Below are 23769 nucleotides of genomic sequence, written 5' to 3'. Positions count from 1 at the left end.
TCGCACTGCGGGGGTGGGGATGGGGGGAATGTTGGGACCAGCAGGACTTGGCCTCCACGTCTTAATTGGGATTAATGCCCTAGGGAACTACTTTACGGCCCAGGCCATGAAACTATCTAAGTGGGAGCCCTATTGCCTCTTGGTCTTACTTAATGTTTCAAGAGGGAAAACTTGGCTACTGCTGATGACAGACAGCACAGAAACACCGCCCCAGCTCCCTGCCCCCGGCCTTCGTTATGGCCTTTCTTGTCGAGGATTGTTAGGAGAAGGATAATAAATGATGCACTGTCAAAATGGGCGATTAGTCCTCAGCTCTCTTCTCTCCCTCCCACCCCCCCGGAGTCTTGTCTCAGGCAGGACTTCTTTTCTGTTGCTTGTTTTTGCTATTAAAAATGCATCCAGGCCTCAAAGACACTGGGTCTAATGCAGCCAGACTTGGACCATGAGCCTGGAGGGAGAACCATCTCCGCACCCCAGGATTAGAGACCAGCGAATGAAGCTGTTTAATTGGGGGGGCGGGGATCATTTCTGAGTGGGGGAATCATCCTGGAAACTCATCTCATTATTCTGTTAGCACCCCGTGGTTCCTTCCAGCACGCCCTGCTTTACACCCCCGAGTCTGCCATCTTGTGGTCGCCAGGATTCTCATTGGGATGTTCTTCATAGCTCATAAACCCTGCTTCTAACTGTCCGGAGCCCTGTGGGCTGCCCCTCCTTTGTGCTTTGTGCACCCTCGGGGGACACGTGCGTTGCCTCGGTTCTCCCAGCTCCTGCCAGTTTGGGGGTGAAAGAGTGGGCGTGGCGCCTCGCGTTCCCTCAGAGCGCTACAGATTGTTGCTGCATCCATCTCTTGGGACATACTTGCCCTGTAGATTACACAGCAGGCCGAACGGGGCAGCCTGATGCTGGAGGCTCATATCAACCAGCTCTGCTTGCCGCTGCAGTGGTCAGCATGACCATTGGAGCCAGCGTAACCAGATGCTGTAGATGGACCTACTCGGATCCAGATCTGGGGGGGGTTGGGCTTCCCTCTGGTCAAAACAAAGGGCTGTGCAGGGTCCAAAATGTACGACGGGAGAAATAAACATAATGAGCCTCCTTGCTTTCCCCCTAACGGATGCTCTGTGTGGTTCCCCTTTCTTCTCCCCCTTGCCACGTGGCGCACCGGCCTTTCATTTTCAACCGCCACACGCCAACAAAGGGCGAAGTGGCACCGACCTGTAACCCACCATGGTACAGCGGGGCCGGGAGCGATTCTCTGACTGGCTGCGCAACTGGGTTGTTTCCATGGATACCACCCAGCCTCTGCAGTAGCCTAAGGGACAGAGAGAGAGACGGATTCCTGAACGTACAGATGAGTGACTGAGCATCCGGTGGCTCAGTAAGCCAATCGCCCTGTGGTCTGACTCCAGCTACCTTGCCACCTAACAGGAAGTAGATGGGTGTAATTGGCACATCAAGGATCATTAAGCCTCCAAAAAGGCGGCCTTACAAATCCCTTGCCCACAAAAGCTGTTACTGTTACGTGGAGTCGTTTTTCTTGCAAACTTGACATGAAGAACAGTGAGTCGAGGCCGCTGTCCTACGCAGCGCACGAGACTGATGCCAAGATTTGGACCCTGAAATGATGTACCCATCCCCCCAGTGTCGCCTGTCTGTGCAGTGTTTCTGGGAGTGTACATTTTGTTGTGGTGTTAAATGTCTTTTCTACTCTTCCCCACGTCGTCAGTGGTCAACAGATCCAGAGGTTTTTGTGTCACCAGCACGTACCCGCACCATAGATGCCAGGCAAGGTTTTGGCAGCTGGGTAGAGGGGGTTTCTGGCACCCACGAATATGCGAGAGGTGGTTTTGGATTTTGGCACCGAGGAGGCAGTGGAAGTGCCTCTGCTAAGCTGGGGCAAAGGTGACTTCAGATCTTGGAGGCAGGGGACTGAATTGCTCCTTTCCCTGCTGCCCTTGACCGCAACTTGCTACCCGAGCACTGTCCTTGCGTCCAGCCATGGCAAATAAGCACTACTATTATTATTTAGATGCCTACTAAAGTGGTCGTTGATGAAACAGTCAATGTTGACATTTTAACATACTATTGTTAGGCACCAGGATTAACCCGTTACAATGAATGAGGAGCAGTTCACACCCCTCCACGCTATTGTGTCAGGCTGTCTGCAGAGACAGGCAGACATCAATGCATCAGCTTCCACTCTATACCTGTTCCGGGGTGTGGTAATCAACCTGCTCTCTGGTTCCAGGGATGCTTCATCACAGCCCAATGCAGTGTCTTTCCCAGGTAGGCACGAGTGATCAGTTCACTCTCTTTCTCTAGGAAAGAGAGAACTTTCCATGGCGCACAGGGCCAAACGGTCACATTGCCAGTGCCCTGTGGGTTTTGCTGCTCCCTGGATGAGCCTTTTGGTCGGCCGGATTGACTCATTTCATTTTTCTTGCAGATGCTGGGATGATCGAAAGAGAAGAGAATATGCACACGCAAAAAGAGGCGGTGGTCCAGGAGCCAATGGTAAGAGAAGTCGCCATGATGTCATCACTTGAATCTGATTGGACACCAAACTCCTCCATTCAAGCAGAAACTTTCCATGCAGCCCGTGTAGCACCTCATTCCCAGATCTTTCTCACCCCCGCCCCCAAGAAGGTGTTGTTTTAATGAAGAATCATGGGCGTTTTCCTAGCATCCATGCGAGTGCTAACGGGAGGTATGGTCAGCACAGAGTGAGCGCTGGGAGTTCTAATCCCAATCCCTCCCACGAGTTCTCATCAGACAAGTCACTTCTATGCCTCCGTTTTTCCTACCCTAAAAACGGGCAAAATTACCTCTCTCTGATGGGTGTTTGGCGGAGCAGAGTTGGTCAAACAGAGCATGTGTGCGTCTGAGGGGAGGGGGGAATATTTATTTGCTGTTTGATGACATCTTGTGTATAAGCAGTTGCAGAATCTCTCACCTTGGGGGCCACAAACCTGCTGTTTCAGGGGGCCCTGAGCACCCTGCCGTTCCCATATGGCTAAATAGGTCCCAGTTAGATCTCTGCTGTGTGGGTGCGGGGAGGGATCCCGAGGAGCGGGTGCTGGTTGTTGTATGGAAAAGGGCCGAGAACCGCTGCCCTAGCGGAAGGAGGTTGTTTCAACCATCTGTAAAGCTGATCAGATCACAGGGGGGAAAATGTACTGGCACATCCTTTTCTCTGACAAGCTCCGGGAGAGGCAATGCACTGACTGGTGTTTATGACGCTGGTCGGGCTAGCTCGACTAATTCACTGGTGGTTTGTAAAGTGCTCTGAAGGTGAGATACGCTATGGAAGTGCCAAGTGAGATTCGTTCGGTAATAGATGTCCATCGGGAGAGCTTCAGCTCCATTTATCTCCCTTCGCTTAGCTTGGAGAGGCTAAAGGAGAGAGCCCAGGCTCCCCTAAGAGGAGCAGTAACTTCAGAGAGAAGTGATCTTTCCCTACGCATTTCTGGAGTGTTCCTCCATGACACTGGCAGGGCCTTGGACCTCCAGCCTGTTTGACTTTCTTTTGCCCACCATGGTGCCTGCAGGTCCTTGAGACATCACACCTTTATCCATGACCTTGACTCATGCACAGGCTTTCACCTTTCTCTGCCCTCCCTAGAGGGGAGGACCTCGATGTTTTCATTGAGGATGCCAGCTGGTAATTCTTTCCCTCCCCTCCCCTCCCCCCCCACCCCCCCCAAAGATAGGAGTCAGCACTGATCCAGCTGCACTAGAGGAAACAAACTCTTCCCAGGTGACCTACAGAGGAGAATACCAAAACAAAACCATGGCAGATATTAAGCACAAGAGATGATGGTGCCTCCTCTCCCTGCCGGTCCATTCTTTTATTTCAGTGACAGGGTATGTTTCTAGCTGATCTGCTACAAGGCAGAAGTCTTGCCTCTCCCACTGCCTGGAGCTGTGTGTCTGCCCCTCTCTGCTGGAGCTCAGGGTTCGATGCATCTCCTGAGAACATCTGTGCCAAGGAAACCATCCTGGTTTATGGTTCCCGGAGCTTTAGACCTGAAAGCATCACGCACATAACAAGGCGTAGAGCGTTGTGTCAAAATGCAGATTTGTTTTGGCTAAAGGCAGCTTTTTCTTCTGAGGTTGGTTTGATAAACAGAGTACAGCTTCCTCCTTTCCGGATTTAGGGTCATTGCACCTATTGCCAATGAGTTGGTTTGCCTCACAGGCAATGAAACAACTTTCTGATGTGAGGTGGTTTCCTCCCTTGGGTTGCTAAAGATTCCAGGCAATGACTTCCTAAGAACTTCATTAAGACTCAACTTCTGCTGAGTGTTTCTTCATTTACCAACGTAGCTGGACAGATGGAGAGACCCACAGGATAGACACACACAATGCCTGGGATTTCAGCAGGGGCAGAAAGTGAGGTGAGGGGGGCAGATTGCCTGTTCTTGCTAGGCCCCATCACCTCCTCTAGCCATAATTTCTTACAGCCTCATCTGAGGAGACTCTGATCTGGCTAAACCCCTGAGATCCAGCCTGAGGAGGACTGCTGCAGTGAGGTGGGAAGCCCTCCTTCCTGGAAGCTGGTGTCCCCAGCTGTAGCTTCTCCCACTCATTGGCCTGAGCTTAAACGCTGGAGAAAGCCAGCTCGTATTGGCCACCGTGTGTCCCGGGTGTGGGGGTGCTGGGTGCTCACAAGAGGTTTCTCTCACCCAGATGCCTGATGATGCTGCAGACCCTGCTCAGGACCCCAATAACCAAGGGGAAGATGAGTTTGAGGAGGCCGAGCTGGAGAGGCCGGATTTTGAGGAGAAGATGGTCCAATCAGACAAATACAAGGACCCCAGCGTGCTAGGGAAAGAGGAGACAAAGAAGCCGCTGAAGGTAATGTAATGTGATGGGGAAGCCATTTCTGCAGGGAGGGGTGTCAGGGGGGTGATGAAGAGGGTTCTTGGCCCTACAAGTGAGAGGAGGAAGAGGATGCATGCCTCCCAAGAGAATTTTCACCCCTAAGCCCCAATGCTATATTGTGATGGGCTGGCAGTGAGAGAACCCTTCCCCCATCATCTCCTGCTCCTGATTCTGGGCAGCTTGTGGCTATGGAGTTCCAGCTGGGTCATGACCAATTTTCTTTTGGCTTCCAGGAGCTACTGGCAAGCTGCCCTCCTTTCTCCCTCTTCCACCTGCTCTGAGGCTGGCATGGCAGCACCCCACAGCACCTGTTCTCTGCCCAGCTATTGCGTAACATGTCCCACTTGCTCTTCAGCCCGTTCCGGTGCCACTTTGGGCGCTGGGCCTCCCAAGACCGTAATTCTTCAGGGGGCGAAGGGAAGGGGGCAGAAATCTGGTTGTAAGGTGGACTTTATTCCAACTGTGGCCACTTGCCACCATTGGCAATAGGTGTAAGCACAGGAGGGCTGAAATCTGGGAATCCTGGCATATCCCATGCCATGTCTATAGGGTTAGAGTCTTACGGGCCCCGCGGCTCTGGATACGCCCTCCTTCTGAGCTGATGCCGGGTCTAGAGAAGGTACCTCGGAAACTTCTTTTCCCTCGGTCTCACAGCACAAGAGCCAGGAAACATTCAATGAAATTAAAAGGTGAAACATTCAAACCCGATCAAAGGAAATCCTTTTTCACAGACCCTGGGGCAATGAGCGCCACGGTTTAATCCCAGGAAGCTAAGGCCGCGAATTTAACTAGACTCACAAAGGGGAACTGATAGTCAGAATATCCTGGCTTGTCACACTTAAGGACAATCAAAATTTTGGAGAAATTTGATCCTTTACTTTGGGGTTTAAGCCAACTTTGCACGATTAGAATCCAGGGTGAGATCTAAAGTGGGGGGCCGATTATCCCCTCTCTGCCTACTTTAGGATTCTTGCGCCTTCCTGGGAAGCACCTGTTGGTAGCCATGGTTGGAGACAGGACACTAGACTAGATGGACCTTGCGTGGTCTAGTTTGGCGATTCCTGTGTTTCTGTGATGTGGCCGCGTCCGTGGTGGACTGGTGGCAGTTATGCTGTGCGAGGGAGAATCTTGTCTCCTCCAAGGAGATGCTCGCTTGCAGAAGGAAGCCATTCATTTTGTAAAGCGCTTCTTGCTGTCTGGAGTGAGACTCTGCAGCAGGGAAATATTAGCTTGTTTTGACAGGCTGCCGAGCGTTCTCTGTATCACTTGTTTTTAAAAGCAGCATTTTATCTGTCAGGCTCTAAACCGATGATTGGTAGCAAGTCTAAAAACACTCCAGACCAATGGAATAGACATTGAAGCAAAGAGCCCACCACTGCAGGATTGCATCTGCTGAATAAAACCCTCCAGCTCCTTAGTGGGAAAAAAAATTGTACCTTAACTATTTGTATTTGCATAAGGCTAGGCTGAGCTGTTCACGCTGTTTGGACAGAGTGCAGGTACCTTAGGAGGAAAGACCTGAGGGCGCTGGCAGTGAGAACTTGTGCAAACTTAGCACTCCTTTGGGAGGAAAATTTAAACTCCTTAATCAGCTTGGTCAGTTTCTTTCTAATGAACTACTGGATGGAATCAGAACTGCACAACTGTGTGTCAGAAGTCCTATATGGCTCATAGGAAGCAGTGATTCTCCTGTAGTCCAAGTGGGAGAGGTCTGTGCTTTTGAGGAAGTTCTATCCCTGCTGTTGCTGTTAGGTTCTGAATGGCTGTCATTACGAGTTTGTTACAATCTATATTGCAGCATCAAGATACTGCAGCAGCCAGAGCTGCATAAGCACAAGGTATAAATAGAGCATTGGCAATCAGATGGCTGACAGGAAAGGATAAAGTCAACAGCCCTATGGAGGACAGAACTAACCAGAGGACAGAACACTCCCCGTCTGTTGTTTTTCCCCCTTACCTTTCTTGTTTGCTTTCCTTTCTCTCTCTTACTGGAACTCCCTGCTCAGCCTGCTCCTTCCCACCATGTGAACGCTACAAACCTTAGCACAATGCCTGGCTTCTGTTCCGCCGGCTTGCTTTGCTGACCGGGGCGGTCAGCTGGGTTTGGTGTCGGAGCACTGCTCCCTTAGGCTGTAATTCGCTCCCTGGTGGGCCCAATGGGGAGGGTATTAGGAAGGGTAGTCCGTTTGGGTCCCATTGGTGGGGTCCGGAGGGCGGCATGTGTCGGTGCAGCTCTGGGCAGGAGCAGATGGCCTGCTCCCAGCTCAGCCCGTCGGGTGAATGAGGAGGTGCTGAATCGTTGCCCTGAGTGAAGGTCTGTTAATCAGAAGCTGTATCAGCATGTCTGAGTCCTTCTCTCCGGGAGGTGTAAATTATCGAAAGCATTAATATTTCATGCTCGCCAGCAAGAGGCTCCAAGAAAATCCCCCTCAGATCCAGCTGTGTTCGTCTCTAACTCTGCAGCTGGGCAGGCTGCGGTGGGCTGAGTCAGGCTCAGGCGGGGCAGAAGCCGCGCAATCTGCCCCTGCCCGATACCAGTCCTGGTGCTCTCCTGAGCCAGTGCCACTAGTGCCGACCTCTGACTCAGTGGAGGAGCTGGGCCTAGAACCTGAGTGTCTTAGCTCCCAGCCTCTCTGAATGATGAACAGCTGAACTGATTCAGCCAGGATTTGAACCCATGACTCCAGGGAATATGAATATTCCCCAGTGAGCAGAGAGCCCTCAGCCATTGCTATTGAGAGGAGAATGATCCAGTGACTTTCCCCCTCCACGGACCCTTTCTCTCATGGCCACGCCCTGTTTTAACAGGCTCAGCCATGGTGCCCTGCAGCAGCCTGGGCTCCTTCCCTGCTAGCCTGCAAACAGGCAGCAGCTATGGGCCAGATCCTCAGCTGGTGCGAATCACCGGCGCTTACCTGGAGTCGGAGAAGCTGCATTGATTGACCCCAGCTGAGGCTGTGGCCCTGCACGTGGGTGGAGAGAGTGCTCGATCATGACTCCCCCTTGCGCTCCTGTCTCCTGTCCGGAGACGTTCTCGGTGCGAGCTGCTCAGCCCGGCGGCTTCCCCGGGCGCGGGGGCGCTCTGCAGCCCTCCGTGCACTAGGAAGGCTGAATTGCGATTCGTTTTCTCAGACTGCCATCTCTCATTTGAATGGGCAGCAAATAGAAGGAATGGTCTTCGCTGCTGGCTTCTGGCTGGAAGGTCTGCGCTCGGCTGTGCTTTGCTAATGTGACTTGGGCAGCTGCAGTGGGGTGGAGGAGCGGGGACACCGTTCTCCCTGCTGTCTCCTAGAGCCCAGCACGGCTCTCCCCTGGCGCTTGGATGCTAGCTCAGCCGTACGATTGCTGCCCAGCTCTGCCAACTAGCTTGTTCTCTCTCTCTCTCTCTCTCTCTCTCTCTCTAACAGGTGCTTCCCCACTGTCTGTAGGGACTGTTCAACCCAGGGTGGCCGCTTGCACACCAGGGCTCTGTGCAGAGCTCTGACACAGCGCTGATCCCTACCGTGAGAGTGCTCCCATGCACAGGCCGACGCGAAGGCGTGTGGCTGCTGGGAAATGACTTGGCTGCTTCCATCCACCCCCCCCGGCTGCCTGCGGGATAAAGGGGACAGAAGCGTTGATTGGGGACAAGCACCCAACAGAGATGGGGTCACCTCTGATGTTCCAGGGTCTTGATTCAGCAGCCTCCAGACCTGGGGCTCTAATACATGAAAGTCTGGGTCTCCAAAGCTGCTTTGCTGCTCTGTCAGGATTGGGGTTGGGGGTGTGTGTGTGTGCTTCTGGGAGCTTTAAAGCAGGCCGACCTACCAATGTCTGCCCTCCTGTGTTTCCAGGGTGCCGCTGGGCCAGACAAAGCCAGGGAAGAGCCAATGGATGACTACCAAGAAGATCAGGAGCAAGAAATTGTACGACACTGAGGTTCCTCTTCTTTTCCTGTGCGGTCGTGCGGCTGCGGGTGTGTTTGAGACCAGGAGCTGAGCCTGGTGCAGAGGTTGGGCAGACCTGTGCGTTGGGACAGCTGTTAGGGGAAAGCTCCCAGCGCCCTAGGAATAGGGGTCAGGCTCTTCGGGACAGAGACTGTGCCGTTCTGCGGTGTAATGGTCGGCGCACTGGACTGAGATTCAGGACAGCTGCGTTCTATTCCTGGCCCTGCTGGGTGACCTTGGGAAAGTCCCTCCCTGCTCTGTGCCTCAGTTTCCCCATGTATAAAATGAGCATCATGATACTGATGAAAAGCGCTGTAGAGGAGCTAGGTGGCATTATTCTCCGATGCGGTTGTGCCGCACCTAACAGAATGGGCCCCGATCCCAATGGGGGCCCTCGGGTAGTAGCGTCATGCGCACACAGGGCCTTCTTTTCAATGGTGTTCAGTACCTCCCAAGCTGTCCCTTCTCTTCAGTTAGACTCGCTGGTGCTCAGCACCTGTGCAAATCAGGCCCTGGATGATGAATAGGATGAACAAGGCTTTTAATGTTGTTAACCCTCATCCCCTCCCCCCACGTCAGTAATGACGTACACAAGCCATTGCAAAGCACCCTCATGCTGTTCAGGGGCTTCCCTTCCGTCCCCCACCCTGATCAAACCAAGCCCCGATCCTGCTAAGAGCTCTGCACCCACCGGCACGGAGCCCCATGCAGGAGTGGGGTCCAAAAGCTCTGGCTGCAACAATGCGGTGGGGGCGAGAGGAGAGAGTTCATCGAAATCTCAAGCTCGGCCCTTGTCACCTCCCCTCTTTCCCTGGTAGTTTGATCTCCACAGCGAGCTGAATCCTGCCCCCTAGCAGGTCACTGAGCACGGCCGAGACGCCGCTTTTGGTTTAAATTGTCTAATTTGAGGAGCAGAGTTGGAACCCCCCCGCCCCCAATCTCCTCGGTGCGTCTCTGCCGGTTGCATTTTGCTGTGGCGTCTGTTTATTAATAATGGACGAGAGATAAGTGCCTCCAACAGAAACCGTCCCCTCTGGGCTTCTGCCTGCTTTCAAAGCAGAGCGATTACCTATCTTCAGCTACTTCTTGTTAACTCTGCTGCAGCCAGGGCCAGGGATCCCAAGGCGCCTTCTGGGGATGCTGACACGGAAGGGAAAGCTGCAACATCACTGATATAAATGCATGATCAGTGGTTAAAAATGGCTTGTTGCTATGCAAGCTGAGAGAGGTGGGTGATTGGATTTCACGCCTCGGGCCACGAAGGCCCTGATTCAGCAAAAGCCACAAGCATGTACACAAGTCAATGGGGCGTAAGCACATAGTTCACTTGTGTGAACAAAACAAAGCTGCAGATTTCTGAGAGAACCATCCTACAACCGGGGTAGCCTCTCTTCTTTACTTGCCTGCGTTTTCAAAAGTGACGTGTGATCTCGGGTGCCCAACTTGAGACAGCTGTAAAAGAGGGGGCCTGATTTTCAGCCTGTGCTGAGTCCCCGCCCTGTGAAAATGGGGACCCTTTAAGGTGTCTGAAGTTAGGCAGTCTCAGTCTCGACTCATTTCTGGACAATTTAGGCCAAGGGTTTTATGGTGCGTTGTCAGGGCTTAACGTGGTCTGAAAAATGTAGTGGTAGTGGTGATGTTTGTCATCATCTGGAAGAAGCAGATTTGGTAAGACCATGCTTAAAGTTCACCCTTCAGCAACCAAGCTCAATGTAAATTGTTTTTTGCCAGGTCTGCGACCCTTTGCTGCCCCTCTTCTCCCTCTTCCCCACGCCCCCCACGCCCCAATTTAAACGCTGGCTGGTTTCTATCACCTCTATCACTGGGCTACATCATCTCAGAGCCAGGAATAGAACAATGAGAGATTATTTTCATGCCAGAGGCTTTTTAAAATAACAGTTTTTGGTGGTTCTTCCTGTGGTAATAATAATATATAATATTTATCTTCTGGTTATGGACCTTTTAAGGGGTCACATTTTCAAAATTTTCTCCACAGCCAGGAGGGCTAGAAACTTTTTTTTTTTTTTTTTTTTTTTTTAAATTAAAGCTGAGGTTCACACCTAATCACAGGACTCTGGGAGCTGGGGCATTGTCAGAAATTGTCAACACTACAGGCGAGTTTTATTTTTGGTGGTTTATTTGCCCTGCCCTTAGCTTAGGCCAGTTCTCAAATGTTTGTACAGGTGACCCCTCTCACATAGCAAGTCTGAGTGTGACACCCCCCCCTCCCCCTTATAAATTAAAAACACTTTTTTCTATATTTAATACCATTATAAATGCTGGAGGTGAAGCGGGGTTTGGGGTGGAGGCTGGTAGCTCACGACCCCCCTTGTAATAACCTCGCGACCCCTTGAAGGGTCTCGACCCCCTTTTTGAGAACCCCTGGTTTAAGCAGTGACCGCAGCCATGTCAGTTTCATTTCTGATTGTAGCCATGTTGAGTCACTTTCGCTGCCTGGCGCTATGCACTAGAATAACCTGATCATTGCAGCCATGCTGGCAGAGCTTTCAATTGAACCATTTCCATTTAACTTCAAAAGAGAAACAATTGCGGGAATGATTTCCCATTTAAACGGGGAGTTGTGTGTGTATGTATGTGTATGGGGAGCTGTTTTATCAAGATCTAAGTTTTCGTCCCCCAAAATGAATTCAGTATCTAAATCGCAGCACCCTGGCAAGCTAATTTTGCCATGGACATAGCCTCCCTGAGGTCTTTGATTGCGAAGAGACAGGGAGATGCCCTTTGTTGCCGCCTGTGGAGTCCTCTTGAATTTTTACTGCCATCTGATTTGTAACATTTAAATGTAATTTCCACTTCAAAACCATGAAAAGAGGAATCTCTAATTCTGAGGTGCAAATGCGAGGCGGGAGGAAGACTTGCATGGGGGTTAATGAGCAATTTCTAGATAATGCCCAGCTCTCCTCACCTGCTCCACGCTGTGCCTGAGAAGCAGCCATCTGTGGAAGCTGGATGTGTCCTTGCTGGCGGGGATTCTGAGGTTTCCTGGCTCACATTTATGGAAAATGAATGACCTTCTGCAATGGCAGAAAGGGGCCAGATTTTCAGAGGCCCCCCTGAACCTCAGTGGGAGCTGTGGGTGCTGAGCCGTCCGCAGATCGGGCCGGCTGATCCCAGTGAAATAACGCCCTTGACTTCAGTGGATACTGGAGCAGGCCCCCACAATCTGCCAGTCTTGGCTGGGTTTGATGGTGGCACATGGAGGAGCGTTGACCCCAGCTCTGCAGTGCGACCTCTGTCATGGAGTAAATAACCATGATAAGAGGAGAGCAGCTGGAAAACGTGAACCCTAAATGCTCCAAAGGCAAAGAAAAAGACCTCACGCTTATGTATTTTTAATCTCATGATTTTTTTTTAAGCCAGTCTCATGATTTTGGGGCCCCACCTGATGGTTTTTGATCATTTAGGGTTGGCAGTGCTGTTCTCCTTAGTGCCAGCTAAACCAATGCAGTGTCCCCTTCCCGCCCTGTCTCTGGCTAGGGGAAGCTTCAGTTAGCTATCTGTTCCAGTGCCGCATTCTGACCCCCCATCTCCTGCCTCTCTTTTACCACTGCCCTTTGGCTGATGGGGGTCCACTTGCTCCCCTGTTTTTACTTAAGAGCTTGCCCAGGGATGGCCTGAAGCGCAAGCTGAATAAACAGCTCTTTGGGGCTTGCAGTCGACAGCCAGATCCCCACCACAAACCTTGTAAAAGCTTGGGACGGCTTGTGCGTAACACCATGCATACTGCAAGATCAGCCCTTAGCTGTAGCTCCAGTACTCTGGCCCTGACACTGGGTCAGAGGGGAGCCCTCAGCCCACCATCTCCACTGAGCCCATTGAATGTTCTCTCATGGCACGTAAGAAGAGTAAATAGTTGTTAATGTCGAGCTCTTTTCATCCATAAATCTCAAAGCACTTTACAAGTGAGGTATCATTATTCCCATTTTACAGATGGGGAAATTGAGGCACGGAGAGGCAACGTGTCACCCAGCAGGCCAGGGGCCGAGCCAGGAATAGAACTCAGATCTGCTGATTCCCAGTCCAGTGCTCCGAACACTAGGCCCCTCTTGCCAGATGCAGGGGTGGGCTTCCTTGGCTCAGGAGGGGCATTATTTCCTAATGTCAAATGACAGTGTTACGTGAGAGGAGGCTGTCTCTGGGGGTGTTAAGCCATTTCCCTCTGTATCAGAGATCACGTGTGTGGCATTTGTTTGCTTGATTGATTGACTGGTGATAAATCTGTGGGCTCAGCCTGAAGTTTCAAGGGAGGAAGGCAGCAGTCCTGCACAATATAGGACATGAGTTTTGCTGTTCCTCCCTGCGGGAAGGGTGGTTGCTGGCAAAGGAAGGGGCATGACGAAACACGGGGTGTGACATACCCTGCCTCTCTCTTGGGGTCATTTGGGTTCCTCATGGGACTCCTCCTGCCCCCCACCCCCCCCTTAAAAATCTGGCTATTCATTCACCATCGTCAGGGACTTCCTCCCTTTGTAGCGAGATCTAGCCCTCGCAATCTCTGTATTCTGCACTGGAGGTTTCCTGTAGTACCATGCAGGGCAGCTCTGCAATGGCGCGCCAGCTCCGTGTTGGGTGGGGATGGAGCCCTGGCATTCACTCTAAAGCAGCGCTTCCCAAACCGCATGGAGCTGGTGGTTGTTGGAGACCTCATGATGCTGGCTCCTTTTCTTTGATTCCAGCCACTGAATTGCATTACAGTGTGCTAAAGTACAGCCGAGTGTTGTTTTTCCATGTTAAGTGCTGTAGTTGTCACACGGATGTTATGTGATGGCAGATGGGAGACCGTGGGGGTGGGGTGGAGTCAGGAAATGGGAGGGGAAGAGTCCCCAAGACAATCTCTGTTTAGACGTTGGCCCCAAACAGAGGTTTGCAAACACCTGAGCTAATGTGTTTCTAGGAAATCAGTCCCAATAGCCTCTAGGCAGCAGATCCGGAGTGGAATCTTTCCAAAGCCTGAGCCGTGCTTTGTACCCGATTCAAGTGGCCCCGTGCTGTCTGGCCCGTGCGGGCAGGGATCTGAGATTTGAGAGAGGCCTGGAAGCACTTTTTGACTCTTCTGCTATTTTAACGGCTAGATGTGCTTGTTAGAAACTGGGTCAGAGAGCACAGCTCTAGGCCTGGCTGATTCAGTGAAGCTGGAAGGGGGTAGGAAGCAGGCGACAGCCGAGCCCGCAGCAGCCTGTCTCCTAGAAACCGACGAGGAGAGAGAGACCAGGCTGCTGGCGAGCGTCATTGGTAATAAAAATCTACCTTGGAGCCGCCTCCCCTTTCTGTGCCCCAAAGTGTCCCTGCTGGTCAGAAGCCTTCCGGGGGGAGAAAGCCCATCTTGCTTGTCCCCTGTGTGTGTGCTGCTAGTGGTGGGGTGGTGGGCTGTCCATGGCGCAGGAAGCAAAGCGCCTCAGGCTTCAGCACAAGGCTTTTAAGTGCTACGTCAGTGCCAGATTTGGCGTCTTGTTCAGATGGGCCCAAGCTGTGCCTGTCTCTCCCTAGCCTGCTTCCTGTTCAGTACCAGTCCGGGCCCACAAGCGTAATGAGCCGTTGCACGGCTGCATGTAAGCACCCTGTTTGTGCTGAATCTTGAGCACCGATCTCTGAGTAGTACGGCACAGGCCAGGTACCACTTACAGCTACCCCCATTTGCTTGCAAGCTGTAGGTGGTTGGGTATCCATGCCTAAAGATGCCAACTAAGTGCATCAGAACCCAGGGAACGTCAGGGTGTTAATTGGCCAATTAACTGTAAATCACACTATCCCCTCCCACCCTTTCCCTGAATCCCAAGTATATGTTCTTGTATGCACTGTCTATAGGAACTGAGATCATACTCAAGTAGTCCTTGAAAAATAGGAGGACTTTGGTCAGTTCGCACCTGCAGGGTTCACGCAGTTAAATCCTGGGTTGAATTACAGTTAGCACCCCTGGCACTCCCCAGAGTCCAAAGTATTGTCCCCTGGGACCGGCCCCCCGGTGAGCTTGGCACTGTGCAACGCACAGTAAGGGCTTGCCTCCACTTAAAACACTGCAGTTGTGCAGCTTCACGGTTCTAGTGCTTCAGTGTGGACCCTACCTACGCCGGTGGGAGGGTTTCTCCCATGGGAGTAGGAAATCCACCTCCCCGCGAGGCGATAGCGCTGTCTACACGGGGACTTAGGTTGGCTTAACAACGCCACTCAGGGGGGTAGATTTTTCACACCCCTGACCAATATAGTTAAACCAACCTAGTTTTCTAGTGTAACCTAGGCCTAAGAGATGGTCCTTGCCCCAGAGAGCTGACATCTAAACCGATGAGGCAAGACACAGGGTGAGAGGGAGGAAGGATGGTCATCCTCATGTAACAGGTGGGGGAGAGACTTTCAGTGACTTACCCAAGGTCACCAGGGAAGGCTGTGGCAGGGTTAGGAATCAAACCCAGATCTCCTGGATCCCAGCCCACGTTAACTGGTGGCGAAACCATGAATGCGGGTGACCACTTGGCTGACTGGGTTGGGCTCTTGCTTTCTGTTCAGTGTTGATTTCCCCGCCTCTCCTTTCTTCCTGCAAATAGGAGGATCATGGAGGGGAGGTGGACGATAACGACGACCTGGAGCTAGTGCAGGAGCACAAGGACCGTGGGGGCGTCCCAGGAGCTGAGAGCAAGAAGGACGATTACTACTGAGGGTGCCATCGGCTCAGAGCGCCTGGGAGGAGAATGGCGTGTTATGGGAGCAGGAGGGAGGAGTTGCAGGAATCTCCTCGAGAGACATGGATCCGGGATGAACTTCCGAAGGCAGGGCCGGAGGAACGTGTGGCCAGCCCACAAGCAGGCCGCTTCCAAATGCACATTGTGTGTGTGTGCCCGGTGCAATCTTGGCCACGCTGCCCACTGGCGGAGAAAGCAGAAGTGCTCTCTGACCCCTGGCGTGGCCACATCCTGCTGCTTCTCTCGGGGGTGCTTATTGATTTCCCCCCCCCTTTTATTATTCCCCACTCCCGTTTCAGATGAAGGTTTTTTTTGTTTTGTTTTTTTCATTTTTTTACTGCTTGGGGCATGGGAGAGGCAGATGTTTGCTGAACTACGAGACACCAGTGGTTGCACGGGCCCAGGCTGCTGCTGGACTCACTTGACTGATCTCCAATACAAAGGAATCTCTTTATAAACCCTTTGGTTAATGGTGCTTCTTTAAAACGATGTCTGTTTGCTATCTTGGATCGTGCCTCCTGCTGCAAACCCCACCTGGAAATGGTGTTGCTAGGAAAAAATGAGCGTCTTGGTCGTTTAAACACTTGGGGTCCATCAGCAACTGACCAGCCGGAGCCCAGAGCGGGGGCAGTGGGAGTGGAAACTAAAACAGAACTTTGGGCGCAAGGGGCAAATATCTCAACTTGGTAAATTTTTGGGTCACTTCTGGTGGCTTGATGGGAGCCTGACCCTCCTGGGGACTGGGGGTGGGTGGTTAGGAGTGGGGGAGGGTTATACCAAAATAGACACCCAGCGTGGATTCATTCATCTGTCTCCTGACCAGAATGGTCAGCTGAGTTGAATGTATCATTGATAAATCTCTGGCAAAGGATAGAGGCAGCAATCATTTTACCACTTAGCAGCTGCCAACGTTACCAGTAGCTGGGTTCTTCCTATGGATCCGTGGCTAGACCCGTACAACCTGCTGTTCCACTGGTCCCGATGGAATGCTTGTGGGAGGCAGCAGCTGTGACGAAGGAGCAGTGGTGAGTCTTACTGAGTGGAGAGTCATCTGGGGTCGGGGCAGTGTCTGAGTAGGAGGCACTTTTGCAGCAAACCCCTATCTGACATTTTTGGCTAGTTTGAACGCTCTTGTGCATGGTTTGGAAGGGACCATGGAGGGGAGGTGAAAAAAGCCAGCAGTTTCACTACAGCAAACAATGCTAACCTCCCTGGTGATTGTACCATCATCTTTCCCCCTCTACTGTACCGTCCTCACCGAAGTATTTCATTAACATTGCTACTGGTCCTCGGCAATATTATAGGAAGGTGTGTTTCAAAACAACATGTTAGGGAGCAGATGTACATAAGAACGGCCAGACTGGGTCAGACCAATAGTCGATCTAGCCAACGGTATCCTGTCATCTGACTGTGGCCAGTGCCAGGTGCCCCAGAGGGAATGAACGGAACAGGTAATCATCCAGTGATCCATCCCGTTGCCCATTCCCAGCTTCTGGAAAACAGAGTCTAGAGACACTTCAGAGCATGGGTGTGCATCCCTGCCCATCCTGGCTAATAGTAATTGATAGAATTAGGTAAGTTCATGGAGGATAGGTCCTTTTTGAACCCTGTTATAGTCTTGGCCTTCACACGAAGTCCACGCGGGAGTGTGTTCTCAGGGAGATACGGACCAATCACTCCCCAGGTGCCTACTTTTGAATTTGTTACCAGGCATTCGCTTACTGTGAGCCCCTGACATTGATCTTGGATTTATTATTAGAGCAAGCTCTACCAATCCGTGGACACTTGGGACCAGCACAGTTCTGTCAGTGCTATTCAGAACTTCCTGGAGACGGTGGGGATGTTCTGAAAGCACAAGCACACAAACATCCCAGAGCCCCCCCTGTGCCAACCCACAGAGGATGTGAGTGGTTACAGCCACCAGCGAAGACACCCTGCCTCTTCAGCTCATGCTTTTAGCTTTGGAGGGGCCCAGTTCAGTCCCGTGTGTCAGCCAAGATGGTGGCCATTGTATCCCCTCCCACCCAATTCTCTACCCCAGTGAGGGGCTAAATTGTGTTCTGTTAAGCTCGCGCACCCCCACTAATTGCAGTGTAGTTGCATAGGTGTGAGAGCAGAATTTGAGCTTAACATGGCTTTAAGAAATCCTATTCCCTGATTTTTCTGTCTGTCAAAATAGCTGCTATTCCTTAGTCGAATGAAAAACAGCCTGCAGTTCACGGGAAGATGATGTGCCACCTCCAGACATCCCGAAGCCGTTCTCAGCAGACACCTCACTGCCGGCCAGGGGCATGCTCCATGGGAATGGAAAGGGGGACTGGTTAGCGTGCGTGCTGGGCCTGTGTTAATATCTCCGCACATCACGGAGCTGCTCCCCTCTCCTCGCCACACACCACTCCTAACTGGAGTACTTCCCCTTTCCCAGCCTTGGTCCAGAGACCTACAGCCAGGTGCTGTTCACTTGCCCACATAAGTGAAGCTTTAAGTGGGCCCTGGGGTTTGGGGGTTTGGTGGGTTGTGGGGTTTTTTTTTTTTTTCTGATTTCTGTGCCTAATTTAGAGCAATTCCACAAAACCCAAGTTAATGAGCCTTGCTCCCCAATCTCTCTGCATTGTACAACTCAAGCAACTCATCCATCTACCCCGCTGTTTTCAATACAGTGGGGAGCTGATGCTTCAGAACTTAGTTGGGCAACCCGTACAAATATTTTGGAGAGACAAAATGACGTATGAAGGTTTTTAGCTGCGGCCTAGTGGACAGTTGTCCACATTGCAACAGGCACTAACTGGTACCTTAGCTGCCCGCCTCAGCAAAGAGGCCAGGGTCAGAATGGCAAATCCCTTGCCTCTAGTAAGACAGCCTCTTACGCCAGGTTCTCCCTGGAGGTCAGGGTGGAGGCACATTAGCCAAGCTCCACTGCTGCCGGTGCTATGTTCTCCCTCTGGAAGCCACACCGTGATCCGTTAGGGAGTTCAGTGTAAACTACAAAGGAACAGGCATCATCCAGAGTGATTTGGATGAAACAGTTAATAGTATGCCTACGCTCTGCATTATCCTCCTCCAAACCCTGCTGCAGGAAGCAACACGATTCTGTCTCCACCACCTGCTATAAATAGATTCATCAGAGGAGAACGTATCTGCCCAGCTGCATCCCAGTCAGAAACATCCCTAATTCTCAGCTGGGCCCCAGAAACGTCATTGTTCCACAAACCAAGATAAGATCAGCAGTGACTCGGAGGGTCTCTGGTATGACTGTTTCATCTCTGCGTGCCCAAGTCGGCATCGTGAGATGAGTAATGCAGGTAGCTTCCTACTGAACTTTGTTTCTCCTCCTCCATTCCTTTCCCTGTTCTTCACGTGTGGCTCCCAGATGCTGAGAGTAGGGACAGGCTGGGCTAAGCGCTGAAAATAAACTCCTAGTAGTGATGAGACCGGTGTGCTGATCTAGAGAGACTCAGGCTAGGTCTACACTACCCGCCTGAATCGGCGGGTAGAAATCGATCTCTTGGGGATTGACTTATCGCGTCTCGTCAGGACGCGACAATCGATCCCCGAATCGACGCGCTTACTCCACCAGCGGAGGTGGGAGTAAGCGCCGTCGACTGGGAGCCGCGGCAGTCGATTTCGCCGCTGTCCTCACAACAGGGTAAGTCGGATCTGATACGTCGAATTCAGCTACGCTATTCGCGTAGCTGAATTTGCGTATCTTAAATCGACCCCCCCCTGTAGTGTAGATGTAGCCTCAGCAGAGGTTATCTAAATTAGGAGGCTAATTCCCTGCCTGCATAGCAGAAAGGAGTAATCTTTGAAATTATGACTTGGAAGGAATATAGCAACTCCAGCCCTAAATGCAAGGCTCCCTGCTAAGAGAATGCATTTAACATCCAGCCATTGTATGTTGGTCTCTGCTGATACCTAAGTAGCTCCTCTCTGTGGACTGTCTAGCAAACCCAGCTGTGGGTCTAAAATCTACACAGCATTGTGCTAATTTTGTCATCCTTGGGTGACCTGGATCCTAATTGTCTGGATTATAGCCAACTGCCCCCCATTAAAATACCTCCTCTAGTGTCCCCTCTAAAATGGGGTCTGGAATAGGAGGTGTATTCTACTCCCCTTACTCTGCTCTGGACAGAAAAAATGGAAAAGCAGCAAACTGGTGGGGATACATCTGTGTGCATAAGCACTAAAGCTTGTTCAAAGGCTGCTTAAAAGCAGATGATGGAGCAAAGGGTTTGCCCGGGCAGCATGGCCTGAAAGTTTATGGCAGATTAGGGACAAGCATGAAAGTACATTTAAATGACTGAGGGGTCAAGGGAATAAACGTTGAGCCAAAGCTTTGGTTCAAAACCTTTCCTGACAAACCAACCTAGCCTAGGCATAGAATCATATCATAGAATATTAGGGTTGGAAGGGACCTCAGAAGGTTCTAGTCCCTCCTCAGAGCAGGACCAATCCCCAGAGAGATTTTTACCCCAGTTCCCTAAATGGCCCCCTCAAGGATTGAACTCACAACCCTGGGTTTAGCAGGCCAATGCTCAAACCACTGAGCTATCCCTCCCCCCCAAATATGCTGGGCTTAGCCCTTTGACCCAAAGTCAGAGAGGATCCAGGGTTCAGTCCCATATATAGCTGACTCGCTAGTGTGAATGGGATACTGGATGGCCCACTCAGAACTCTCCATACTCCCGTTTTGAACTTGAGGGGGCCTGTTGGTGAAGGTGATCTGGGACACCCAAACCGGAACCCACCAAACCCAGCTCCTGGTCCCCAACCAGTACTGAACCAAGAGTTAAAGTTAGCCCATGATGTCCTGTGGGCAAGTCACTTGGGGGTGGAGAGAACTCAGGAGAGGGCATTGGTCCGGTTCTTTCAGGCACATGTTTATCAAGATACTAAGGATTATTATGCATCCTGACCAGAATGCCAGGTGAGGGGCTCTGCAGTGTATGTGCAGGTGACAGATGTCTTTTAACCACATCAAGCAAATGCAACAGTTTCAGGACAACAGATGCAAATGGATGCACATTTTCTGGATGTAGGATAAGATGTTTCCTGATCTTAAAGTCTCCGATTGGCTGATTAAACGTGTCTCAGGGACTGAAACAAAACATTTTTGTTGTTTTGTTTTGTTTTGTTCCCTTCTGGCCCTTCCAAAACTTGATCAAAAGGGAGCTTGGATTTTTGTAAACAAGCACATTTCAGGGTTGGGATGAGGTCAGAGTGTTAAGTGCAGCTTCTGTCTCTGGTATTGACTTTCACTTGCAACCTCACTGCTGGAAAAACACAGGCACAGCACACGGTCTTATTAGCCTCTCTGCAAATTTGTCCTGCCATGGGGCTGTCTAGGCAGGGCATGGCTTTTAGCTGCCTCTTTCTGGTCACAGACTCACAGCAGGGTTGCAAAATATACAGTCAGCCTCTTACTAGACAGAAGGCAAAAAGAGACGTAGACAATAAATAAGGTAGGGAAGGAACAAGAGACACAAGGGAAAAGGGCCACAAAGGTTCACATCTCGGGGGGCGGCTGGGATTTAGCCAAAGCCAGCATAGGTGATGAAGTCATCTGGGTTCCTCTCTCCGGCCAGGATGCGTCTCAGGGTCAGCACAGTGCAGGCCCAATGGAAGCATGGGTCCCAGGAAGCGGTGAGGGCAGCAGCCACCATGGTGAAGTTCGCTCCTTCCTGTTCTCTCATCTTTCATTCCACCAGCACCTGTGTCCACTTCTCTCCTAGATGAAGGATGTCAAAAGGGAGCGGTGGGTGGAATAGCCCGTCCTCTCATTGTTTTGTCCGCTTAATTTCTTACACACCAATTTTGGGTCACTGATTTCCAGTTTTATGCTTTTCTTGTTTACCAGGCATGATCTTAACACAGTCCTTGAGCTATAGCAGGAGGACTTTTGTTGTTGTTGATGACTCATTTAGTCTGTCTACCTTTTGCACCTTTTTCCTTCAACATTTGTTGTTACAGGTTATTGTGACACTATGAACTTTCACTCACTTTTCACAGTTGAGCTCCCAAACAGGGTCAATTTGTAGGCCCGATGATCACAACAGCACAGTGTGTTGTCCCCTTGAAGAGGACTTGAACTCACAGCAACTTGTTCAATTGAATGCTCAGCCAGAGGTGTTGCATAATTAAAGGTTGTTATAATTGTTCTGGAAGGAAATTTGTCCCAGCTGGAAGACCCTCATATACCTACAATGCTCTGAGTTTCGGAACTGGCTGGCAGAGTACCACTGCTCTGGGATTTAAGAGGGGAAACTACCATGCATAGGTATAAAGAAATTCTAAATAACAGGAGACCATTCCCCACGCCTCTTTCCAAATTCACTATGAGCCGATTCTGTATTCAGGGGTCTCCAAAGGCTCTTCCCTCACTGACTAACACTTCTAACAACCTTACAGCCAAGGGTCTCCTTCAGAAACCCTTTACTCACACAGAGTAGTATTTTACTCAGTGAGTACCCTGAGTGCTTTCAAAGGGATTCTTTGTGCAGTTAAAGTACTATTCAGCATGAGGTAGAGTAGCTGAATTAGGCTCAAAGGAAGCAATATTACAATATTGGCCATAGAGTGGTTAATCAAAACCCGTAGCAAATCTGGGCACCTGCTCTGAGGTATTCTAGGGCACTCCCTTCTACTGCAGTAGACTAACAGGACTTCTCTGGTTTGATTTATTTTCCCTCCCCAAAGGTTTTAACAGGGACATAAAATAAGGCCCAGGCTAGGGCCATGTCTACACCGCAGGGACTCTAGTGGCATAACTATGGCAAACTTTGCAAATATTCCTTAGTTACGCTTGACAAGCCGCCTGTGAGGCAGGTACAGGATCACACCCTCGACCACCAAAATGAAGCCGGCTTTAGAGTGGAATCTGTTTTAGTAGCAGACGGCAGTGTTGCACAGACTTCAGGGAGGCAGGATGGAAGGTGGAATGGGCTCTGAGCACCTGCCAGACACCCCCATCTTTTATGAAAAGTGTTATCAGGTCCTTAATGCCAATAAATTTTCTTCAACGAGCCTCTGACCTGAGATGATGAGGCACCTCTAGCAGCATACCACCCCCTATTCCCATCCTGGTGAAATGGTTCAGCGCTCACTTAAAATGAAGTGATCTCCTACAACATGTGTGAACCCTGCCTGCTTAATCTGCCCCACCTTGTATTTCGCTTACACTCGGATTTCCTTCCCCAGTCCTGCAGAATAGCTCTGTGTAGCTTGAAAGCTTGTACATTTCACCAACAGAAGTTGGTCCAATAAAATATTACCTCACCCACCCTGTCCCGCTGCTATCCTGGGACCAACAGGGCTACAACACTGCAAACAACAATTAAAAAGGTAAGTCGCTCAGAGAAGTTGGCTCAACAGTAGACAATTTGGTCATATAAATGCTCAACACATTTAAAATGAGGCTATATTTTAATAAATCTCAGACAGGAGTTAATTATGCTTTGAATGCATTCAACTAACTGCTTGAATTCAGGCCAAGTCATTTTCTGAGGCAGTAAAATACATTCAATCAAACTTCAGTGCTTCAACTTTTGTTATACATCAAACTTTCACAAGCTAGTAAATGTTCCTCATGGAAAAAGCATAAAAACTCATCTATCCAGATTTCTCACTCCTGTATTGTTTATATTCGGACACATTACTTGCATTTTCCATATTACATTGTTATTTCCACTTAAGTATTTGTTGCACATTCTGCTGTTAGCACAAACATCCCAACCACATATATCAGTCATTCTGCACAACACAGCTAAGATTCCCTTTTCTTCCCATTCAAAGGGACCACTTCCTTATAATAACAAGGAGTCCGGTGGCACCTTAAAGACTAACAGATTTATTTGGGCATAAGCTTTTGTGGGTAAAAAAAACCCATTTCTTCAGATGCATCATTCCTTATAATGGCTTTTCATTCTCATTTTGTGCTCTCCTGTTTGCATTCTGGTCTCATCTGCTTCAGCCCATGCTGATTTTCCCCTGCATTTGCCAAACATTGATCCCCACCCCCCTTGCATTTGACAAACATTGATTTTTCCCTCCCTTCTGTGTTCTTAATTAATCAGAAGCCAATACTTCACCTTTATGTTTCCTCTTGTGTGTATGTGCGTGTGCAGCATTACTGATGATGTAATTGATGCTGACCATAATATATGCATACCAGCAGGGGCAGCACACACATTATCTGTGACACCAAATGGTAGCTATTTTTAAAACCTAATTCTTGGCATCAAAAGCAGCAGAAATAATAGACA

The 23769-nt window shown here is 50.5% G+C and overlaps 1 protein-coding gene across 1 annotated transcript in view; it reads left to right on the top strand.

Annotated features, from left to right (window-relative positions):
• LOC135893597 (Golgi integral membrane protein 4-like) overlaps positions 1–15484 on the top strand; it is an 80117-nt gene extending 64633 nt beyond the window's left edge. The window contains exons 11-14 of the mRNA XM_065421448.1: positions 2450–2517; positions 4693–4860; positions 8721–8792; positions 15374–15484. Of these exons, the coding sequence (XP_065277520.1) occupies positions 2450–2517; positions 4693–4860; positions 8721–8792; positions 15374–15484 (419 nt within the window). The remainder of the gene's footprint in view (positions 1–2449; positions 2518–4692; positions 4861–8720; positions 8793–15373) is intronic.
• The last annotated feature ends 8285 nt before the right edge of the window (positions 15485–23769 follow it).

The sequence above is a fragment of the Emys orbicularis genome, chromosome 22 (genome assembly GCF_028017835.1).
Source record: "Emys orbicularis isolate rEmyOrb1 chromosome 22, rEmyOrb1.hap1, whole genome shotgun sequence".
Taxonomy (NCBI): Eukaryota; Metazoa; Chordata; order Testudines; family Emydidae; genus Emys; species Emys orbicularis.
This window is presented reverse-complemented; position numbering and strand designations above follow the sequence as displayed.